At 43.2% G+C, this 14,919-nt stretch overlaps 1 protein-coding gene across 2 annotated transcripts in view; it reads left to right on the forward strand.

Annotated features, from left to right (window-relative positions):
• Positions 1-4,767: 4,767 nt before the first annotated feature.
• actn4 (actinin, alpha 4) overlaps positions 4,768-14,919 on the forward strand; it is a 56,024-nt gene continuing 45,872 nt past the window's right edge. The window contains exon 1 of one of the 2 annotated variants that reach the window (XM_063907795.1): positions 4,768-5,168. In XM_063907795.1, the coding sequence (XP_063763865.1) occupies positions 5,043-5,168 (126 nt within the window). In that variant the 5' untranslated portion in view covers positions 4,768-5,042. The remainder of the gene's footprint in view (positions 5,169-14,919) is intronic. The other variant, XM_063907794.1, reaches the window with a different exon arrangement.

Here is a 14,919-nt window from a genome sequence, read left to right on the forward strand (position 1 = left end):
TGCCCTCATTATATTGTCACACACTAAATGTGGATCTGTAAGAACCTTCCTCAGTTCGATTTATGAATTTGTATTAAATTAAATATTCTGAGAATAGGTTAGATTTTGTTGTGATCAATCAGCTGTTATATGAGTAAGGGGTGGGACTGAGCCACGGGCAAAACTGTCTTTAGCATGGAACGGGGTACGGTACAGTCTTTGACATCACGTTACGCTGATCGTAGTTTATTTGTTTGGAATTTTAAGGAAGGAAAAGAAATCAGCGCCTGCAGAGTTTTATTTGGATGGTTTTAACGTGTGAGTCAAAAAGCAGAGCCCTGTTAATGTGGCACAGTTTTAAATATCCAACAAGAATGAGCCACGACACATGGAATGTAACTCTATGCTTAATCTTTACTCTCAGAGGTCAATATTGTACTTTCTACTTAGCTACTCTACAGATTACATCTTGTATTCTTATTATCCTTCTTTTCCAATGAAAATGATCAGATGTGTTGAATGTTTCTGATAAACTGAAGGATGAAGTGTTCCTGTATGTGATGAGACACACATCTTGGATCATCTGAAATTAAAAAAAACGTCGCCACAAAGTTGAAGATACGTTACGCTACAAACATGAGGATCATATCAAATATGATGAATAAACTAGCCTATAGCATAAAGGAGTTACAATGAGCACAACCTTCAACAACAGAGGTAAAAAGCAACACACACATTAATGCAGAAACACCAAATATAAAGAAAACACTAACGGAACATTTACTGCCCAATGAATACTTTTACTTTTCACACTTCTGTATACTTTGTTTACAATACATGTACCTAGTAAGGTTTTGAATGCAGGATCTTTACTCACGGTGGAGTACTTTCAGTGTACTTAAACTTTAAGGATCTGAATACTCTGGTGATGATGCGGACGGCAGAGTTTTGGACCAGGTGAAGTTTATGTATGGATTTGAGAAGGAGACAAAAGAGGAGAGGGTTGCAGGAGTTGATGTGTGCCCAGGGTCAGTCACATTCTGCTTCTCACTGTTTGAACGTTTCCTCTGGTCTCCTCTGCTTTATTTCAGGCTGGGATTGAAAATGTATACCAATAATTGTTCTACTTGTCTGGTTATATAGGACTGCTGTAAGTTTCACAGGCTCTGTCGGTGCTCCCCCCCCCCCCCCCCCCCCCCCCTTTTTAAGAAGGGACCCTCTGTTCTCATGTCTGGTATGTGTAAATATCCGTCTTCCAGGGACAGTCTTTAAAGTCAGAGCTACAAATACCAGAGGTTTTGTGTGTGAGTGTGTGTATGTGTGTGTGAGTGTGTGTTTGGGAGAGTGTGTGTTTAATATCCTGTGTGTTGGTTCAGACTGACTTCAAGAATGGCATGTGGCAGTCACACATCGGCCACACCCCGCAGTGTGCTTCATTGAGGGGGAGATTATTAAAACCTAGAGAATGTACAACAAGTTCATATTTTCTCAGGTACCTCCGCTTGGTTTGAGAAATCTGTCTCTGAAATATCTGCTGCCACTGCAGATCAATAGGGGGGGGGGTGAAATTAATTTCACAGCTCTGAAACTGTGGAGAGCAGTTACAATCAGAGCAGGAACAGATTCCAAATAGAACCCATACTTGTTCCATCATACAGAAGCTGTGGGGGAATAGCAGAGGCCCCAAGATCCAATTTGATTAGGGAACTACTGCGATTAATCACGTTGCCGTATATTCCAATGTATTACCTTCTGTTCAACTGCAGTTTTGTAACTTCAGTTTTTTATCTAATAAGATAAAGTTTTGGCAGCTTTCTGAATACTTTCCCCAACGTCTCCATCTAAGTTTTGACCAATTTCCTGCCAACCCCGCTGACCTCATCAGGAAAAAACTCAGCACATGTAGAGGACTGAAAAAAAATAGAAAAAAGATAGTTCTGTGTATCAATACAATATTGCCATGCAAAACATCCTGATCACGATAAAAAAAACAGCTATTTACCAGATTACCACTCTTGTTCTGTTTGGCTTCTTTTACAAAAACATACATTTGTAGTATTTAAGTGGGAGATATTGTCGTCTCTTTTTAGTAAGAGGACATAAAAAGTTATGCAAAGTGGAGGTAACGACTGTGAGAATGTACACACACAAACACAACAGTGATCGGGTCTCTGTGCCTCCTGAGTAAACATCTATATTTGGGACTCTTGCCTTTGTTCAGCCCCTCTTCACAATGAAAAATAAACAGTCCATTCATAAGTTTTCACCCCTTAATGAGCACAGACTCAGCGACCAATCACAGAGCAGTGAGTGCTGGAGCTTCACTATGCAGCATCACATGACATCATCAGAGAGGAGGTCTATATGCTGCCCGGCCCGCTGACGCTAATGGAGGCCAACAGCCTGAGCATGACCTACTTCTGAAGGTGGCTCCTGCAGGCGGGACAGTCCCCCTCCACGCCAGGGCCCCCCCCTGTGATGGATGCTGCTGCAGCTCTGGCTCCTGTTTTATGAGAGTCAGGCATGGGTCAGTGGCTCTCTAACGCTGGGCACTCACTACCTGCTGATCATTCACAGCCAGACATAAATCTACCACTAAGGATTGATCTTCCTTTCCAGCTTGTTTCATTTATTTATTATCATAACCTGGATACTTTTTCAAAGGATTCAAAGTAAAGTTTAAATATCGAAAGGTATTGAAAGGCAAATGAGGATAACTTCCTGTCCCCTTCATCATCTGGTGATGCGCAGATGTTTAAAACCATGAGTCATGCTTCGCTACATTGTGTCTGTGGCTGGGTTTCTTTGTAGCTAAGTTACATAAAAAAATATTCTTCCTATGTCGATGCTTATATTAATTCTACCTCCTTAAAGGGAAAGAATACAAAATAAAAATGCTTCCTTCTACGCAGTGATTCAATTTGTGGATGTGGTTCGGTAGAAAGAAAATATTTCCATGAAACTGCTCACTACAAGTTCTGTGGATTATCTTTTCTAGCCTGGAATCCTTGAAAGAGACATTGTTGCTGAGTGATTCAAATGTGTTTTCTGAGGCACTGAGCACTAAAGCAGTGAGCCATCTGGTTCCATTATATTGGAACGAGGGCAGACATCTCTATGGTTTCCGACACTCTGTAACTCACACCAAAACAATCTAGATAACAAATAGCTCTACAGGTTAGATGTTAGGATGAACAGTTCCTTTAGGGTGATGTAGTTCTGACTGAAACATGGGCCTGAGTTAGCAGGATAACTGCAGTGACTGTGAGCACAGTTACTCTGTACATCTGGCACCATAATGAGCAATCATAGCTTTTCGATTTAGATTATTAATTCAAAATGAAGTTAAATAGATATTTGTGATGTATTATTACAACTACTAAGCAAATAAAGTATATAGGTTAGCTAAAAACTAGCTCCATCATAATCAGCTGCAACAGAGAACACGTTATTAATCAATCATTTTGATCAAATGAACACGGTTTTTAATGGGCCATTCTGGATAATGAGTACTTTCGGTGTTATATGTACATTTTTCGTAATATTTTTTACTTCAGCTAACCATTTAATGCATGACTTCTATTTTTACTTCAAGTTGGTTTTGTTGGCATCTAGCAGCACTTACCTGAAATGATACAGTAGATGTAATTTAATCATCATAATTCAAGAAATCGTCAGAGAAAATAACTTGAGAAAGACTTGTTGATTTGTTTTTCTCTGTTGCTATTTTATTATGATTCAGTATTATTTTATTAAACGACTCAAATTGTGTTCTATACATTCATGTCTGTTATTAATATTGCCAGTAAATTGAAAGCGTTCACCTTAATTTCACATTTTATAGAATGAAAAATAAATCCCAAAACACGGCAGCATTGATTGTATAAGGTTAAGTTGTGTTATAAAGCTTAAGAAATTTTAGAACAAATTGGAAAGGCTGTTTAAGGCAGATATCGCCAAAAATTGGCCTGAATAAAACAATGTGTCTTAAATAAGATGAATTGTAAAACTTGCTCGCGTTTCATGTCATTTCAATTGTTTCAGGTCAACTCACTTTTATCTGGAACACAGACAACATCAAAAATGTTGTCTGTGTTCACACACACACACACACACACACACACACACACACACACACACACACACACACACACACACACACACACACACACACACACACACACACACACACACACACACACACACACGTGTATTGATTCATGTCTCAGAAGCTCATGTTCAAATGTTGAATGAATATTCATGAGCTGTCTGGGCCTATAGCAGCTACTGGAGACAGGTGAGTCAAATACACAGATTCACAGCACAACCACAGCAGGAGACCCTTCAAACTAAAATGTCATAACTTCGGGAGCAAATTACCAGAATGAAACAATTGCCCAATAAACCTCCAATGAACTTTTGCACTTGCTTTCAACTTGATCATAAAAGTTAAATTCATTAACAAATGGTTGGGTATTAAAAATGGTGGACACTTAGGACTTTTCAATAATTTATTTATATTTATTTGTTTATTTGTGAGAAAATATTTAATGAATAGTAATACATTTGTGTAAGAAAGGAAGAAAAATCTGCCCATTGCTTCAGTGGGGAAACAAACAGAAAACGAAATAGTTAAGAGTTGTTTGTGGAAGTTGCTGGTGGTGTGGGAACTCAGAAATGCACGCGGCACATCACTTACTTTGAAAGGGAAAACCGGAAGCACCGTCCCTCAGTGCGGCAACTTATCGGTGCCCTGCAGCCTGTAGGAGCGGCCGGTTCCTCCCAGCAGCCTCACGGTTCAGAGGGAAAGCTTTTCTTCTCACAGCAGCAGCGGGGATTTTTCGGACTGCTCACGCCGGATATTCATCACACCAAAAGACTCACTCACGACTGAACGCGACGAAAGCACAAGGAAGCTTTCCCGGGTCGTGTATCCCTCCACGTCCCATCTCTCAGCTTTAGGCCGTCGTGTCTTTCTTTAATTTCTATAAAAAAATATTTCTTCGTACGTTGTCCCCCTCCCGGCTGTCTCTCAGTGGCGCACTCGGGTCTCTTTTGCTGACATGGTAGATTATCACGCTGCTAATAATCAATCCTCGACCGGGGGTGTGCAAGTATACATGGAGCAAGAGAATGATTGGGACCGGGACCTGCTCCTGGACCCGGCCTGGGAGAAACAGCAGAGGAAGGTAAGGAACCAAAGTCGGGCCCAGCTGGGCCGAGTAGAGCCGGGCTGAGAGGAGGCGGTGTCGGCGGGTAGAAAGAAAATGGCAGGGAGGTATGTGATGGGGAGAGGAGGTCAGAGGCAGAGCGGGCCTCGGGTTCGTGTGAAGCCCGCAGCTGCTCTTTAAAGCCCCGCTTCACATCCACCACCGTACTCCCAGCTCGGCTTCTCAATGTCAAGTTCTTCATTTCCCTCTGTATATATGTTCTAATTACTTCTGTGAATCAAAGTGTTCCGTGTGTGTTTAAGGCTGTGTCCAACATAAGCTTTCACTCTTTAGAAAGGTGTTTTTTCCCCGGTGGCACTTTTTTCCCTCCGCGAGAGGAAACAGGGCACCACATTGTTGCAAAAAATCAAATCTGTGATTTTGCAGACATCTAAGGCTTTAAATAGAAAGGGGGAATAGTGTTTCTGAAGGGTTGAGAGTGTTATCTAGGCGTCCTGCCCAACTTGTCCGGCTGCCTGGCAGGGTAGAGGCCGATAAGACTGACGGAGTTTCAGCTGCTGACCGATACCAGGCCGATGTACCGATAATGTAACTCTGGAGCTGCTGTGGTTCATTATGTCTCCACATTGTTTCTTTTTTATACACTGAGAGAAAGCAGTGATTCCTGGGCAGTGATTACATTCATAGCAGGCAGTTTTATTATAACCCATGGCCTGCTGGTGATATTCTTCCCATGGTTACATATTTCGAACATACTGCCCCTCAGTTGAGTTGTTAATGAAAAGACCTTTGGCACCGGCTGCTTTTCAGACAGGTCAGGTTTTAACGTCACCTCCATGATAAAGCTAGCAGCATTGGTAAGCTATGTGGAGCACACCCATTGTACGTGCTGACTGTTACATGGTGTGTGCCGATCAAACCTCAATTCATATTCTTCCCACAGCCCTGGGACATGTATGTTTCTGTATCCCCGCTCACTCCACTGCTCAGAACTAAAGGCCCACTAGCTGTGCTGCTCATTTTGGCTTCAGTTATATTCTGCATACATACTCAGACACCAATATGAAACCACTATGTACCATATGTCACACCTGGCCCTGCATTCCCCTGCTTTTTGGCCTATACTACACCAATTATCTTAATAACCTGATTGTCATCGCCTTAACAAATCCACATTTCCACTTTGCCTTTCTTACTTGTCTAGAACAAGCAGCACCTACTCTACCTCCCCTACCTTCATCAACTCTCCATCCAATTCCTCCTCATCCCCGAATTCTGTGTCGACATGCTTTTCAATAGATGCCACTGAGTCTGGATCAATGCTAATGTTCCTTGACATACTTTGCAGACATTCCCCTATGTTGTCCCCCCGCTGTGTTGTATGATCATATCTGAAAATATAGACCCATTAAAGCACTGATATATTGGGAAATGGAGGGTGCAGTAACCCTAACCCTAACCCTAACCCTTTAACGTCACTTGTGACACTCAACTAAGTTCCTAAGGGAGTGGAGAGGCAGTATAATGAAGGATGATTTGAAAAGCCATTGCTTGAGCAAGAGGAATGATTGAGTGGGTGTGTTTTTATTTGTGTGCAGAGCTAACCAGGCTACGCGCCCTTTCTTATTCTCTTACTAGCCAAATGACTGGCATACTTTCTAGTGGTGTGACAGCATGCCGAGCATAGAGTCGTGCATTTTTATTAGTCTACGCATTTTAGCCGTCACCATCAGGCATTCCTGCTGATGATTAGCATCCCGCCCAGTGGGTTATCCTTGCTGTTAACTAAAAGTGGTTATCCTACTGCAAGGACTCATATTTGCAGAGGGATCACACGGGTCAAAGTTTGCTCAAACGGAACATCTAAACCTACCAATCATTAACAGACTTAGGCTTGTTGTGCAAACCGGGGGTGAGGTCCACTCCTGGACCTGCAGTCCTCAGCGAGGCTTGTAGGTGTGTGTTTGACCGGGATCAGGACGGGTGTGGGACATGCCCCCCTTGCCAAGCTTGAGTTCTACTGGCCCCGGTGAGGCGGGGGAAATGAGGGGCAAATTCCTGCGGTGTATTCACGCTCACTGTGCCCGTTATTGCGCAAAAGTGAGCAAATGTCTCCCACAGGGATATCAAGTGAGAAGTGGATATAATGAGTGTGGGAATGGAATTGTCCTTGTAGTTTGTGGGGGGGGGGTGTAAGTGAGGTCAAAACCAGGAGCCATTTGATGGATGCACAGTCTTCCGTCATGCTGACTCTTCACATTTACCATGTAGAGTATAACAAGAGGGGGAAAAGGCAACATAGCTCAGGATTCTTTTTGGCATTTTTGCCTGTATTTGATGTCCAGGGTTAAGCAGGAGACATCATTCTGTATGAGGATTCAAAGAAATGGAATGTGGCATCTGTTCATATTTAAACAGCACCTTATCTACTGGAGCTATGAGGGTCAGGACTCTGGGGTGAAATGCTACAGTACATCTATCTTTTATCTTTTCAGGTAAAAATCACAATGCCTAGGAGACATTAGGCAACAGTTAGGCGTTTACTTAGTTTGCTTCAATTAGATAGATGGATAGATAGTTGGTAAATACTTTATTTATCCAAAATTGGGAAATTATTTGGATTGGAAAATATTGAATACTCTACAATACATAATCTCCATAAGCTTCAGAAATGGACTACAGACGCCTACACTGATGACACATATTCCAACGTTTTATCCCTGCTGATCAGAGAGTCACTGGGCTAAAGGATCACTTGTTTTGTGAGTCTCTTGTGATGTCGTGTTCATTGTAAGTCTGTTTCTTTGGCAGAAGCTGAGGTTTGCGGCGTGTTTCCAGTTGTCAGTTTGGTACATTGAGCAACATTTCTCAACACCCCAGAGTACCTGGACTGAGCCCAGCTGAGTCCAGTTAGCTGCACTTTGTTACAGACCAGGCTCCTCGCTGACAAACATGTTATTAAGTCTTTCTCAGCAACACAGGCTGAAACATGTCGAAGTATGCAGTGACGCCACCACAGCTTTTATTGTATCCCTTGCACTGTGTGGCAGGCGCTACATGCAAATCTCAGCGACAGTTAGGCAGCACATATTTCTGCTGTCATGAGGCAAGACGAAAGTACAGATAGGTGGGCGGATAAGGAAACAAGGAAAGCTGCAAAGTTCACAAGCCAAATGGCCCCGAGCAGTCGGGATCACTGCTGAGTAATTGTTCCTATTTGTCAGGGATGTTCTTTTGAAACTAATTATCACTTTTCCCACTCTTCCCCTCTGACTGTGGTGTGAATATTTGGTGTTCTCATCATGTGTCGTTCAATTCTAGAGCACTTTTGGTCAAAAAAATCTGATGCGCTGCCTAGAGAGTGAAATTATTTACTCATGTCACAGCTTTAATGACTTTATTCCCTTCCCTCAGGAGTCAGGAGTGTGTAGCACTGATCCTGAACATTTCCTCTCATAAATCAGCTGATTTACAGTGGCAGAATCAGTTGTGGTCAGTGACTGTGATCTTTACCAGTCTTCATTTTCATATACTGTGAGCCTGTGTGCACAGACGTGATTTGGAGCAGCTGAACGCACTCGACAGTTCACTGCTGTACCTGATGGGAAGATTGGGAAGAAGAGTAACTTTCTGTCCATCAGAGCAGTTTATACTTTCTTTAAATAACTGAAATTTGTCTCTCGCTCTTAAGGATACCTTTTTTTAGTATGATATTTAATGATTCCTCACTGAGGCAGCAGCTTTAATGTGTTTGTAGCAAGCCTCCTCTGACACACCCCACCCCAAAACAACACACACTGATTTATTTTTCCCCATGAATGCCAAGGTGGGCAGCTGGACACAATGTTAGCTTGTTCTATTGCCGCCCTCTTTCACATGCTTTCTGTGAGTGGCTGGCAGCAGGCGGGCGGAGCGCTTCAGAAAGGCCCGGGTTGGACCAGGACTAGTTGTGACTGACATTTTGTCAGCACCGAACAATGCAATGTACCGTCCACTAGCCACTGCACTGGCTAAGATCTGGCTGCATGATAAGCCGCCAGGCTACTTCTTTTTTTCTCTCCGGCTGCCTTCCTGTTCCTAAAACAACCTTCAGAAGAATGAAGGGGGGCTAAAATTGGTTGACTAAATAGCCTGCTCACTAAACAATAGACAATGCTCTGTTTGTAGGGCATAAAAGGGGCAGAGGCTTTAATTGGTTGTTTGTCTTTTTGTGTGCTTGATTGGCTGGTTCAGTGCAGCAGGAACAACCTGACTGGGGTGTGGCAGATGAAGAGGAGTCAGAGCTGTTATCATTCAGGGCTGAGGAGTGTTTATCTGTTTTGTCTGCCTCAGGTGAACTGCAGGCCTTCTAATCCTTATCACACACTGATGTGTGTGCATTGTGTGGCAGCCTCTCAGTGTTCATTAGCTGGGCCAGCAGGATCATCTCCCGCTCTATGTGCTAAAAATAACCAAAGAGTGTGGTTAACAAAATATATTGTCAAAGGACTTACAAACATTTAACTGAAGAGGGTGTTGCATAGAAGCTCCTCTTCCAAAACTGTTTTTATTTTCATTGGAATTTTGGTATAGTTAAAGCAGTCACATGATTAAGCATTAGTTTATGCACAGGACATTTTCAACTGCCATCATTTACCTCAGTTTCTCACACTGCTGCTTTTCTGTTTTGATATCATTATGAATGACATGTGTTTCGATTTGAACTGTCTGGCTGGAAAATGCTCAATTTGAAGAGCAGACATTGCTCTGGAAAACTTGTGATGGGAATCCTTCTTTTTTCTCTATTTTCATTTATTTCTTTTAATGACAGCCATAATCGTGATGAGGGTGTCTTCCTGCTTTACAAAAATACAATACAGGGGGAGGCACTTCTTCCTCTTCCAGCACACGTATAGTAGTTTGCTAAGTAGTGAGTGTCTGTAGGCTTTTAGGCTGTGGGATCCACTGCCAGCTGATTCCAGGTCAGCTGTGGGAAAGCCCTCAGCCTCAGCTGATCCAGAGTCAGCCTGTGGAGCTGGACAAGGAGCAGGCAGTGAAGCAGACAGCCAGCAAGGGGACAGAGCAGAGAGGAATGCACCCCCCTGTTCCCCCCTCTGTCTTTCTCTCAGCTCTGCCAATAGCGGCGGTGAGAGAGCATGCAGGGGGAAACATTCCTTTGGTGGCCCATTATAGCAGGCTAGGCCAGTGGGAGGGGGCTTTTTACTAAAGGGGGGCGGGTGTCCTGTTTATTTTGCACGACGGGGGAAAAAAAGAGTTTGCAGGATTGCAGATGTGGTCTGAGCGGTGGAGACGAGAGGGAGAATCCTCCTTGGGAGCAGGGGGTGCTCTTGGGGAGGGGGGGGGGGGCTTGAGTTTCCAGCCGGTTACGATGTGGCGGAAGTCAAGGCGCCAATCCCTGCTCCAAATATTTGTTTGCAGAAATGTTTTCCGACACCACCACCCTGAGATTGATTGCCCTCTGGGAGCTTTGTTTCCAGGCGAGTTCGAAGTGCAGACTGAAAGCCAAGCTGCAGACCTGAGCTCAGGTCCAATCAGCTGAGAGGTGCCGTGTGTAGCCCCCGGCTGGTATTGACAGTGGTCGGCTGTGGGCCTGTATGTTGAGGTGCTGGAGCCTAATGTGTTTCCCTTTTTCAAAGAGATTTCTTTACGGTCTGTTTCTCTCCCACTCTTTGTGTGAGAGGAGGGCGTTTCATTCGGGGGCAGCGGAGGACTCCCGATGTTACAGCAGCCGGGGGGGTCAGTGTACGACTTTAGCCTGAACGCTCACAGATTCTTGGCTATGGTGCATAGCTTTGGATTAGTACATGGCATTTCCCTCTGAGGAATTGTAATTGGCAACAATAGGGACTAAGAATTTCCGTTTTTTGTTGGCTGCCAGTGTGCATGTTGATGGTTTTAACTTGAGGCTAAGACCCCCCCCTACCCCTAATGTCCTGACGTGTGTCCTCGACAAAGGGATTTTAGGGAAAATACTAACCATTATTGTTGTTGTAAATAAGCTCTTTTGTCCATTTGTCATTTTAGAAAATAGAGGGTGATTTTTACTAGCTGTTTAGACAAACCGAAAACACAGGTGCTACTTATGCTGAAGGATTTAGTCAAAACCCTGATCACACTGAGCTGTCTTCGGCGTATTGGACATTGAACCATGTGTTTAAATGCAGGGCTGGAAATTATGTATTTACACGGGGCAATTTTCAGTGATTCGTCTCTTGTGATGTTCACATTTTGAAGATATTTATACACACTACGGAACACTTTGTGCCCCTTCATCTGTTTTATTTGCCTCAGAACTGATCAGTGATGGAGGGGTCCTCGAGCTGACTCATGCTTGGACTGTTGTCTCACTGTGTGTGTTCTGATACTCACACTGTGTTTTAGAGGAGTCAGGGGGGGTGTTGTTTGTAGAAAGGCAGCAGAAGAAAAGGATGTGTGTTTAGGTGTGGTTGAAGGCTGGGGGCACCATTATATCATGGGTCTTGGTGAGGAGGGGTAGAGTGCAGTTTGAGAGGTTTTCCCCCTCTAGTTTCCAGCAGAGTAGCATAGCTGTTGGTAGTCTGCTGGGAAACACGGGGCAGTTAAACCAACACACACCTCATTCCTCACTTACTGGATGGTTGTGTGTGTGTGAAGATATATCTAAAGTTAGTAGATTCATGCTCTGTTGACCGTACAGGGAAATCAACTGAGGAACATATTAAAACAATAGAATATTTAAAAAAGCTGCAGTTCAACTTCCTCATAACTTTTTAAATGTAAGAATTCAAGTCAGATTACACCAGATCACAGCCACCCCTCATTGTTTGTTGGTGTTTAATTGTGCTGCATTTATAATCTATAAACTGTGCATCATACTACTATAATGGTGTATTCATGAATTCAAATTGATGCATCACTACTGCAGCCATTCAACAGTCCGCCTGTGACTGCAGAGTGCAGGTCTCCTTCATCATGTTTCTGTCAGGCAACAGCCTGTCTTTTTGGACCCCACCCTTCAGAGCTCCGCTATCATCCTGTACCTGAGAGAGAGAGCGATGGAGTTCAAATGTAATCAAAATGTAATCTGAAGAACTAGCAGAGTCCTGTTCTCACCGCTGCTGTTTCAAAGTGTCCTCCACTGCTCTAACCGAGGCTAATGCAGCGATGCTTCACACTGCAGCTATAGATAGATCTGCCCACCTTCAGCACACTTTATTCAATGTCTTATAAAAGACATGTATGTGGTTTTCTTTGTGCTGTTTAGTTGTTGCACACATCCAAAGTTAGAAGATGCTTCTTCATAGAATCAGCTGTCGTTCAATGCATTCTTAAATGTAAAGCTTACTTAAAGACCTAACAAAGAGGAGAACTTGTCAACACATCATAAAGAGAAAATAACATGTATTTGATTGGCTGATACATCTAGTTTAATCTCCTGAATCAAACGTTGAATTGGAATGAAGTATCAGCACTTGGATAAAAACGGTTTTGGCTCCGAGTTATTTCTTTCAGTCCAACCAAAAGATGCTATTAGTTGCGTTCTGGGAAATGTAGGACCCATTGCGTTGCGGGACCTCTTCCAGGATACCTAGCCTTCTGCTGCTTGGACTTTTCCGTGTGTGTGTGTACAGGGCGTGTGTATTGTTCACACTGTCTGAGGTTGTCCTCAATTTTGTCGTCCTCTGGAGCACAGCTCTCAGTGGGGCAACCCCCCCCCCCACCCACCACTGCCCTTCACCCAGAGATTACATCCCAGCTGAGATGAGCAGATTACTTCCCTCTGACACAAATCTGAGGAACAGAAAGGTGGGGATGTGTGTGTAGGCTGAGATGTATGGAAGTGGCTGCTTTATTTTGTAGCTAATTAAAAGTGTGGGGAGAACACATGTGACCTGAGGTTTTACATTAAACTTGAATCAGAAACACTTATCTTTTTTATCACAATTAGTGCCTTTTTAAAAAAACAACCACAGAGTTTAGAATATCCCAAATGTAAATGATGGTGAGATGACTTTACCCAGCGCGTTTGACTTGCATATGCTAAAGTCTCTTTCATGTCCTATTTAAATTACAGCAAATAAATGTAATGTCCTCATGAACAGAGCAGGAAGTAACGCCTTGGTGGTTGCCATAGTGTTGGGAAATTGGACAAGTTTAATGGTCCATCCCAAAAGAGCAAGGGAGAGACGCTGCTCGAGGACTGGGGGGAGGACAGAGGGGGAGATGGGGTTTAGAGCCGCTTCATCTTCCCATAATCTTATGCAAGTATGGTTTATTTTGACCAATCTAGAGTTCTAGAGCACACGCACTGCCCATCCCTCAAACTCTCCACAGAGGTTAAAACCTGTTGGAAAAAAATAAATGTCATAAAAATATTTAGCTAAGAAAGAAATGGACTTGATTCATGTTCTTGCCTCTTTCCTTCAGAGAATCCTGAGGCAGCTTACAATCCGTAAAGCACATCATGATTTCCAAATAATTGAGTTCAGTTTTGTAGAATAAAACTTGAGGGACATGTGCATACATGACCACACCTAAACAGGTTCTTCTCCCTCCGGGGAGGGTGTGTGAGAGACACAGGGAGGGAGAAGAAAGAGGGAGTACAACAAACAGGCCATGCTAGTCTGGTAACAAATGGTGAGCTGTGAGGAAAGGCCTCATGCTACATCTGGGATATGCTTATAGACACACACACCCTCACACACAGCAGACATCTTAAAGATGTTCTGTTCACCACGCAAAAAAGTGCACATTATTACACTACACACTATTTTTATGTTGCTTATTACAAATGCGATCACAGCAAGCCTTTTCTGACCACCTAAACAAATAAACGACAATCATAAGAGTAAAGCAAACGTCATTTGAGTTGAAACAGACTATGGACAATTGATTCAAATCGCTTATCCACTGACGTAGAAGTACTGTGCCACCCACCCTTAATACATGCCCCCCCATCACAGAGGCTTTTCAAACACAATACGGGTGAAGATAGACAACACATGATTATAACTACGTGAGTGTGTATTTCCTCTGCGGCTGTCTCTGATTTCCTCCTGTTGTATTATTTAACCGTTTTCAAACTGGGGCAGGAGGTGAAGGGGAGAGGACACACATACACACACACACACACACACACACACACACACACACACACACACACACACACACACACACACACACACACACACACACACACACACACACACAGCAGACAGTGTAGAATGTGCATCACTTATTTAAAAAACCTTTAATTTAATTTTGCAAATCACTACTTAAGCTATCATACCAAATAGAAACAAAATGATTCACTTCCTGAAGGCTAAACAGAGCACATTCTAAAACCGTATAAACATGTGTTGACCTTCGAAACACTAATGTGTAAATGAGCCAGGTGATTGGCTTGAATCCAGATTTTTAAGCATGTGTGAATTTCTGAATTGTGAACGGTCTCTCCGGGCTTACACACCTGAAGCAGCAACATGTAGAGGGGTATCGATGAAGCGGTGCTGCTTTCAGGGCACAGAACAGCAGCAGCATTAAATATTTAGTGAGTGTGCCTGGCCTTCAGCAGGTAACTCCACGCAGCACTCTCTCTCTCTGACTCCACATTATCCCTTCTCTTGTATATCCGTTGTTACGGCAACCGGTTCAGACTAAAATGCGTGAACCAGAGTGTTGCTATTTTAAACCAATCTGATTCTGGCCGTTGGTGTTGGTTTTTCTGTGTGTGTAATTTCAGATCTGGTGCTTTTATTTGTAGTGCAGGATATATTTCTGGTCTGGCATC

Source organism: Eleginops maclovinus, chromosome 18 (assembly GCF_036324505.1).
Source record: "Eleginops maclovinus isolate JMC-PN-2008 ecotype Puerto Natales chromosome 18, JC_Emac_rtc_rv5, whole genome shotgun sequence".
NCBI lineage: Eukaryota > Metazoa > Chordata > Actinopteri > Perciformes > Eleginopidae > Eleginops > Eleginops maclovinus.